This window comes from Acanthamoeba castellanii (genome assembly GCF_000313135.1).
Source record: "Acanthamoeba castellanii str. Neff unplaced genomic scaffold scf7180000084773, whole genome shotgun sequence".
Classification (NCBI taxonomy): Eukaryota; Discosea; order Longamoebia; family Acanthamoebidae; genus Acanthamoeba; species Acanthamoeba castellanii.
This window is the reverse complement of record NW_004457270.1, coordinates 9457-17812: the sequence shown is the minus strand read 5'-3', so window position 1 is coordinate 17812 and position 8356 is coordinate 9457. Positions and strand designations below refer to the sequence as shown.

At 55.6% G+C, this 8356-nt stretch overlaps 4 protein-coding genes across 4 annotated transcripts; 3 read left to right on the top strand and 1 right to left on the bottom strand.

Moving 5' to 3' along the window:
* Positions 1-508: 508 nt before the first annotated feature.
* On the bottom strand, positions 509-1540 carry ACA1_273110 (uncharacterized protein; the record flags this gene model as incomplete). Its single annotated transcript, XM_004333815.1, is given in 5 exon segments — positions 509-723; positions 910-1038; positions 1058-1094; positions 1169-1261; positions 1355-1540. The coding sequence occupies 5 exon segments, from the start codon at positions 1538-1540 to the stop codon at positions 509-511; spliced, it is 660 nt and encodes a 219-aa protein (XP_004333863.1).
* A 171-nt stretch (positions 1541-1711) lies between these two features.
* On the top strand, positions 1712-2919 carry ACA1_273100 (EF hand domain containing protein; the record flags this gene model as incomplete). Its single annotated transcript, XM_004333814.1, has 8 exons — positions 1712-1859; positions 1979-2037; positions 2097-2152; positions 2222-2293; positions 2369-2397; positions 2480-2550; positions 2643-2722; positions 2820-2919. 8 exons carry the CDS (start codon positions 1712-1714, stop codon positions 2917-2919), a joined length of 615 nt encoding a protein of 204 aa, XP_004333862.1.
* Positions 2920-3122: 203 nt separating this feature from the next.
* ACA1_273090 (CobW/P47K family domain containing protein) lies at positions 3123-5715 on the top strand (the record flags this gene model as incomplete). The annotated part of the gene is made up of 11 exons (XM_004333813.1): positions 3123-3327; positions 3579-3646; positions 3918-4061; positions 4158-4231; positions 4327-4415; positions 4492-4659; positions 4757-4866; positions 4974-5061; positions 5136-5201; positions 5280-5444; positions 5537-5715. The coding sequence occupies 11 exons, from the start codon at positions 3123-3125 to the stop codon at positions 5713-5715; spliced, it is 1356 nt and encodes a 451-aa protein (XP_004333861.1).
* A 62-nt stretch (positions 5716-5777) lies between these two features.
* On the top strand, positions 5778-8326 carry ACA1_273080 (uncharacterized protein; the record flags this gene model as incomplete). Its single annotated transcript, XM_004333812.1, has 12 exons — positions 5778-5832; positions 5905-6050; positions 6129-6323; positions 6398-6543; positions 6619-6787; positions 6851-7036; positions 7108-7174; positions 7246-7322; positions 7445-7546; positions 7618-7724; positions 7829-8013; positions 8094-8326. 12 exons carry the CDS (start codon positions 5778-5780, stop codon positions 8324-8326), a joined length of 1668 nt encoding a protein of 555 aa, XP_004333860.1.
* Positions 8327-8356: the final 30 nt, after the last annotated feature.

The window sequence follows — 8356 nt, the reverse complement described above, 5'->3', positions numbered from 1 at the left end:
GCAGCAAAAATGTGACATATGGCTGTTCTTGGGTGTGTTGGCAAGTAATGAGATTCCTTAGTGTAGTGGATGAGCAGCCAGGAAATCAATTCAACAATGTGTGGTTTATCACTGGCTGTTCCACTGCTTGGGCAAGGAACTAGTGGTTGCCAGTCTCAAGTGTGACCACAAGGTCTTTGCCATGGCCTGCTCTGCTACTACACAGGCTAAGGGTGCAATTTGGCACTGATGCACTTGAATTGAATGTTACTCAACTGCTTCCCAAGCTCAAGCACACTGTGTTGATATATGACTGAGTGGACATACTGGTCAACAACACAGGTTACGTGCTGCAGGGTGCCATTGAAGCCACTACAAGTCTGGAAGAGACTCTGGCTCAGTGCAACTGTGTCAACCTCCTCAATGTCACCCAGGCTTTCCTACTGTACATGTGTGAACTGAGTACAACATAAAAATAACAAACCCCAGGGTTTGGGTTGGCCACAGTCATTTTCACAAATACTCTGGCCTATGAAGAAGAAGGTGGAGGAGTTGACGACGTTGAAGATGATGACGGCAAAGACGAAGACGTTGAGGGCGTGGAGGTGATCAGGAAGAGGAAGAGGGCATTGATGCTTTCCTCGTTGTGGACGGCGCGGTGCAGATAGCCCGGGGTGATGCGTGTTCCGCCATTCTCGCGCATCACCTTGTCCGCCAGCACCAGCAGTTCCCGCACCAGAAACTCTGCTCGCGCGCGTGCGGGGTGCGTTGTGTGCAGGGTGGTGAGTGCGCCACTCACTCGATGGCCAGCAGGAGAGAGAACTGCGTACGCAACACCGCGGCGAGGAAGACTGCAGCGCCTGGACAGTCAACGTAGATCAGTGCGTTGCGTCGCGTTGAGGTGAGTGGGGAGATGGGGATTGTGTGTACCGGTGTGGGTGGTCATCCCTTGGGCGCGGATGTACCGTTCCAGCTGCCTCGGGGAGAAGTGAAGTGGCTCGTCTCTCGCCGGCGGAGAGTCGACAGACACCTCCACCGGCGGCGGCACAACGCCGCCATCTGCGTTCGATGCGCGTACAGCTTGACGACCGCCTGTTCGCTTGGTCGACGGCGCGCTGTGCACGGAGCGATGGTTACACGCAAGAGAGTTTTGAGTTGCCTTGCGTCTATGCGGACGGACAACACGTACGGTGGCCAGAGAACCGGTCAAACAAGTGCTCACCGCCTCCTGGAGCTGTGACCGAGCCAGCACCTTGCTGGGGAAAGCCGCCTCTCTTGCTTTCTGTTGGTTGGTTGCTCGAAAACAGTTTAAAATGGCATTAAACGCAGGCCAGGGCAGCAGGCAAGAGAAAGGGGGGGGGGCGAAGCCGGGTACCTGTACGAGGCGAGTGCAGATCTCCAGGGCGAAGGTGTCCAGTACCGTAATGGCCTTGTTGGAGATGCGGGAGTCCTTGCCCAGCGCAGACTGCATCACCAGCCAAATGGGCGTCTTGAACTGGAGCCTTCCGGAGGGCACCGGTTGGGGTCTCGCCAGACGAGGCCTCTTATGTGTGCTCTTCATTGTTCGTGGGTTGTGTGGCGTTTGGTACCACTCCCTCGGTTATACAAAAGAAAGAAAACTAATTTCATTTTTCCTTCTTCATTCTTGTGTGCACAATGGCGGAGAGTGAGTCCTACGCAGTCACAACTCGGCGACTACGCAAGCTCTTTGCCATCCTGGACGACGACGAAAATGGCAAACTTGATGTTCGTCTTACTGGCTGCCCACTTCACTCTTGCCCTTGGCGACTGGGTGTTGACCAGTGGCGTTCAGGCAGAAGAGCTGAAGGTGATCCTGAACGAGCAGAGCGGCCACAACTTCTCTGACACTCAGATGCGCGGTAAGTAACCCCCCCTATACGTCGGGGGGGCAAACGCCTTCGCTCTTTGTCGCCTACGCGCTTTGGTGGAACTTATTTTCTGGTTTTGCCAGTCTTGGTCCAGTCTGTGAGCAGCACAGGCAAGTACAAGAAGCTCAAGTTCGACGAGTTCCTGGAGCTTATTGCCTACACGCACAAGGTAGGCACTTGATTCTTGCATGACCAACAGCCACTGCAGCTTGGTCACCACTGGTGCAGGTCAAGCGTATCTCAGCAAGTTTGACTCTGACGATAGCGGACACATTGACCACGCGGTTCTTTGCCCATCAAACTATGTTGTTGTCTCGCGCCTTTGCTTCGTTCATCTAAGCTCTGGATAACAGGAGCTGGAGGAAGCTCTCAGTGCGGTTGGCCACAAGTTCAGCCGTGATCAGATCAAGCTGTTCCTCCACATGGTCCGTCCTGTTCCATCCTTGTTCGTGCGCGTGGTCAATCGTAACTCAAGCCGGCTCCCCACTTTCGTTTGCCAGGTTGACGAGGACGACTCTGGATCGATTGGGTGCGTTTGCGTCGAGCTGGCGTTGTTGCTTAATTTGATGCGCGCTGCCGCTTTCTCTCATCTTGCTCTCTGTCCACTTCAGGTACGAGGAATTCTTTCAGCTGGAGTTCTTCCTCAAGCGGGCCGAGACCATCTTTGAGGCCGCCGACGATGGTATGGCGCGCATCTCGGCTTCCTCCCTAAACCCAAGGGTCCAACGTGTGCCTAACGAACTGATCGACCGCGCCCACCACGCCCACCCAAAGACGGATCTGGCGAGCTCTCGTTTTCCGAACTCAAGGAACTCCTGCCCGTCGTGGACGTCGAAGCCAAGAATGACTCCGAGGTGCGGTTCCCCTCTCGAGCGCTCGAGTTGGTGGCGCCTCCCGATTGCCTCACGCGCGCGCGTGTGCACAAACGTTTCTGTTGGCGATGCAGGTGAGGCGCATGATGAAGGCATTGGACAACGACGGCTCGGGCAAGCTCTCCTTCGAGGAGTTTGTCAACCTGCTCTTCTGTCTCATGTACGACATCGAGCCCTGAAGAACAGGGAAGAGCCGGGGCTGTGAAGTGTCGATCTGTTTTAATATATTGCCGACCGTCGACAGGGGTGGCCAACAGAAAGTCGACAACTCGAGTGGGTTGTACTTTGCCGCTGGTTGCACACCCCGGAGACGAAGAGAAGAAGATTTGATTTGGACTGAACCAACGGAAAGGAAGAAAGAACTGAACAACAGATGGAAAGGATGAGGCCCGTGCTGGCACGGGAGCTGAAGACGGAAATGAAGTCGGAGGTCCACCGGCGAAAGATGTTGGAGGGCAAGAGCCTGTCGCTGGTCTTCGTCAGCGGCTTCTACGGGGCGGGCAAGACCGCCGTTATCAAACAAGCCCTCGGTGATGTGCGCAACCAGAGCGTGCGCACCCTGGTCCTCGTCAACTCCTCCCACCAACGTACCCCTCCCCCCTTCACTTGAGTTAGCCATTGTTGTCTCCTTTTATTTCGCTTTCGCTTTGTGGCTTCGGCTTCGTTCTTTTTTGTTATTCTCTGATAATTATTACCATAATGATTACCAATATTATTTAATATTTGCATTTGATTTGTTAATCTCTGAGCAAAAGTAAAAGAATGATAATGAGGTTTAGTTTTGTGTGTTTCTCGTAAGGGAGCACTAACGCGACGGTACATGTGGCGGCACGCACAGAGAGCGCGGACATAGACGTTTATGTGCTGCAGAGCGAGTGTGCAGCGAGGGGGCTGGCCAACGTCACTGTACGTCACGATTCTCAAAGCGCACTAGTTGATAACACTCGGTCTCACACACGTAATGTAATACCACATCACTACCAGGTGAGGTCTTTCATCACTCCAGTTCCATTATCGGACCCTCGTGGATTCCCCCTCCTGGCCAAGGCACCCTTTCTTCTCTCGTCTCGCCTGCTTGCGAGAAACAATGAAACTGTTGGACGACGCAAGGTTGGTCGTTACTCACACATTTGCGTTGTTTGTCGTGTTCGTTTTCGTGTTTCTTCCCTGAGCACAGGAGGTGAGCGAGCTGGCCGCCAGTGCCCTGTACGATTACCTGATCGTCGAGACCGCAGGCGAAACGGATCCCATTGCCCTGGCGCAGGCGTTTGAGGCTCCCCAGGCGGCCGCCAACAGCCAAAAGCTGTCTGACCTCGCACGAGTGCGTTGTTTCTCTTTCATTACTGCTCTCTTCACTGGCACATACGGCTTCGCACTGACATCGAGCAATTAATTGGGTGGTAATTGGGCTACACAGCTAGACGCGTTGGTCACGGTCGTGTCCTGCACAGGGTTCTTTGACGCCTACGAAGCCTCGGACCCCGCATTGAGGTGATCATCTCGCCTCCTCGCTCTGCGCTTGGGACGCGGCTTCATTATATTATTTATTATTAATTTATTTAACTTTTATTGCTTGTATGTGATAGGGAGCTGCATCGTCAGCAGCTCTCCTTCGCGGACCTGATCGTCCTCAGCAAACCCGACGGTCTCGGCCTGAACCAGAATACCATCAGTGGTGAGTTGGACCCCAGAGCCAGATTTCCCAAGCTTGAACTGACCAACTGATCGACTCTCTCTCTCTCTCTGATCAGAAATCGAAAAGGAGATCAAGGAGAAGGCGAATAAGAGCGCGCGGGTCATTGTGGCAAAGCACGGCAGCCTTGGCGAGGAACATAACATACTATTCACGGGCCTCTACTCGGTGAAGAAGGCGGCTAAGCACGACGCGTGGGAGACACAGCGTAGCCCGCTTCAGCCAGGTACATGCACATTAGGACCGCCACACAGGCTATGATACTATTACCACTGAGAGCGCTGATCTGGCCTGCCTTGCCTTGTCGCCTTTTATCATTATAGTGTGCACGCACATGTGGAGTTTCTTCACTCAAACCCCGTTCCACGCTACTCGACTCCGAAAGATTTTGTACAGTAGAGCCGGGGAGTTGGTATCCAACACTCGCATCAAGGTACGCACCACATCTGTCCAGCATCCCGTTTCTGCCAAATGCGCGCGTGTCGCATGTTGCGCGGATCGTCCATAAACGTTGACAAACGCCGCGTCACCACTATGCAGGGACTGCTGTGGATTGCGGCGCCCGGAAAATACAACCGATTTGGCCTGTGGTCTCACACGCCTGTGGATAGCGGCACGCCCGTTGCTGGTACGCTTTCTCTGTTGTATGATGACACTCTCACAATTCAATTCCAATTCCAATAACTAATCTCTGCACTACAGCCGGCACGAATTGGATCGCCGATGTCGCGCCCAGCCAATGGACCGACCAGGAGAAGCAGGCAGTCGGTGCGGCAACACATCTTCCCGCCACCACAGTTGCATTTGCTTGAAGGGCTCACAATTCGTTGCCACACGAAACGTTAGAGTCGTGGAGCAGCGAGGTGGGCGATCGGCAGCAGCTGATCGCGTTCATGAGCGACAAGCCCATCAACGAGGTCATGCTCAAGCGGCTGCTCGAGGCCTGCCTCGTGAAGCCCACCGACGGCGTCCGCATGGAGCTCACCGCCATCTCCCGGAACGACGACCAAGGTACGGGGCGCGCCCCCTCACTATCCCTCGCTCGGCGATTGTTTGCGGTCAATTTTTCATGCTCACTCTGCGGTTGGCGGGGCGCACCACAGCTGCCATCCGCATCGACTTCCCTGCGGGCTACGTCGACGAGTTCGAGTCGTGGCCACCCGTGCGCCCGCGAAAACCGCTCCACCTCAAGGAACTCAATTCGCTGGACGTCTTTGTGAAATCACTCAATGAGGTACCGTGTCGGTTCCCTGTGTTGCAATTGCCCTGTTGCTCTCAGTGACTGACCGTGCTCTCGCACTTGCACTTGGCTTTCGGCTGTAGACGTTGACGAACCTCAAAAACATGCTCTCTGGCTTGGCTCTGCGAGCGCTCGATGCCATCGGCAAACCGCAAGACGGTACGAGTTTCATGATTTTAACTCCGAGCAGCGGTTGGATACCTAAAGCTTTGCCCCGTGTGACATGTGCAGAGGAGCGAGTGCGTCAGGAGATGCGAGGCGGAGCTATGGAGACCTACAAGTTGGTCGTGGTCGTGGTGAAGCCTTTCGTGGATGCCAACATGTGGCGGAAGGGCCTGGCACAGCGTTTGAGCAACCTCGAGGAGAGGACGCAAGAGGTACAGACCCTCGCCACCGTCATTGCGATAGGGTGCTTACATAAGAGCTCGCAATGTGTCGTGTGGGGTGTTACACAGACTCAGAAAGCCATCCTGGTGGTAGTACGGAACACCAAGGCTCTGCTTGCGCACGAGATCACCGAAAGCGAGTACCGGGAGACCGCCAAGGAGGTGGCCGAGATGATGCAGAAGAGCATGACCGGGCTCGTCTCGCTGGCGGTGCAATTGTACAAGGCCATCCGAATCGCCGAGGAGAAGAGAAAAGAGACCGAGGTACTAGCACACGACACACGACACACGACACAAAAAGGTCGAATGATGTTCTGACACGTCGCATGTGATCGCAGGCCAAGGTCACGATGAGTGTGAGCACCCTGGCGTCTTCGTTGGACACTGTCGAGGTGGCCGTCGACATGGGCGACAAGTTCGTCTTCGACGAAGCCACCAAGGAGTGCGTCGCATCGGCGACGCATCTGTCCGTCGAGGCCGGCAAGTACGTAACCTCAACTCTGTAACTAGACTTGGATCGTTCTCTGCGGCAAATTTTAACTCCGAAACGCGAGCGCAGGCTGCAGCTGCTGGAGCATCAGCTGTCGCTGCAGGAGCTTCTGCTCGACTTCGTGCAGAAGGGCAAGGAGCTCGATTTCAGCCCGCCCGCTCCGCCGCCCCCGCCCGGCCAAGATTTCTACGCCGACCTCAACCTCGACGCGGCCAAGCGCACCGACGACGAGCTCAAGGTACGCTCCTGTCTTGCTGCAATCCGCGGGTGGGGTCACAGCTGAAGGCATGCAATGATACAGGACTCGCAAGACAAGCACAAGACCAAGTCATTCTTCACGCTGCGCGGCAGCAAGGACAACGTGAGCACGGAGCCGTCGACGATGCGCCAGGCCAAGGTGTCGCGCTGGAAGACGGCCCGCAAGAAGCTGAACGAGGCCGCGAAGCACTCGGTCGATGCCATCTACCAAAAGCTCAAGAGCGAGGAGGTATGGCGATGTTCGTGTGCCTCACACAAGTACGCGCTTTGCCTGATGGTTCTTCCATTCGGTAACAACAGGTTCTTGATTACTCGGTTGAGGGCAGCACGGCTGACCTGAACGTGGCGCGCGACGACGTCGAAGAGGGTACGCGCCGCATAAACTAACACGGCGCCTGCTTTACTAATACATATACGTCGTAATTGCCACTCAACCAGATGCGGTGCCTCGCGCCCGGAGCCAGCCCGTCGCGCGATTCAGTGATAGAATGGAACACGTAATCATGGAGCTTCAGGTATAGCCCTCATACAGCGTCGACACTGGCGTTGAGTTTGCTGCGCTTCTTGTTTCGACTCACGCGCCATTCTTCACTTTGAACTGTAGCGCGCGGTCCTCGCGTTCATTCCGGCTGCGCAGAACTACGCGCTCAGTGCGTCGGCAGATAAGGCAGCACTGTTTGCGCAGTCCAAGACCGACCTGTTTTCATGGGTCAAGTCGGCCACCGTGATGACGATTGGCGTACGTTCACATTCTTCGCACGAACCACGGCTCACTGATTACCTCAACTCATTGCGCGGCTGGGCTCTCAGACTCTGATTCGTGCGGAGGACCTCGACTTTCCGGGCACCACGCTCACGCCCGACGCCATGGGCAAGATTCTGGGCACGGCCATCGCTGCTCTCGACAAGTATTCCAAGTATGCGATACCACACACACCGCACACGACACGACACGCACACGCACACAACACGACACACGCACGACACGCACGCACACGATTCTCATTCACCTTCGCAACAGTACGAGAGGCCAGGTGAACGAGAGTGCCATCACAGCGGCTCGCGAGGCGGGCGGCACTCAAGCCCTTCAGGTCGAAGAGCTGCTCTGGGAGCAGATTGCGGACGAGTCGAGTAAGACGTCAACCATCATCTTGCAGATGCTGTCGGCGCTCAAGGTGATCAAGGTGGCATCAACCCCAGAACAAGGTGCGTTCGCCACTCAACATATCGCAATGCAACGCAACGCAACGTTTGCGCTTATTGCTCACTCTTTCTGTCGCGTCCAGCCACGGTTCTTTACTTGCCGGCGACGGTGGTCACACTGTGCAGCACCATCCAGCGCCTGCAGGACCTTGTCGAAACCGCCGCGCTTCTATCGCTCCGCTCCAAGTGGGCCGACGCTCAGGCACGCACACGAACACGCACCGCCGCACACGCCCATGCGCACCCACCACCTCACATGTACATGACGCTAACTCAAACCTGTGCGTGCAGGAGGGCGGACACTTCGGTCGCGTGAGGCGCAGCATTATGGATGGTAAGGACAAGG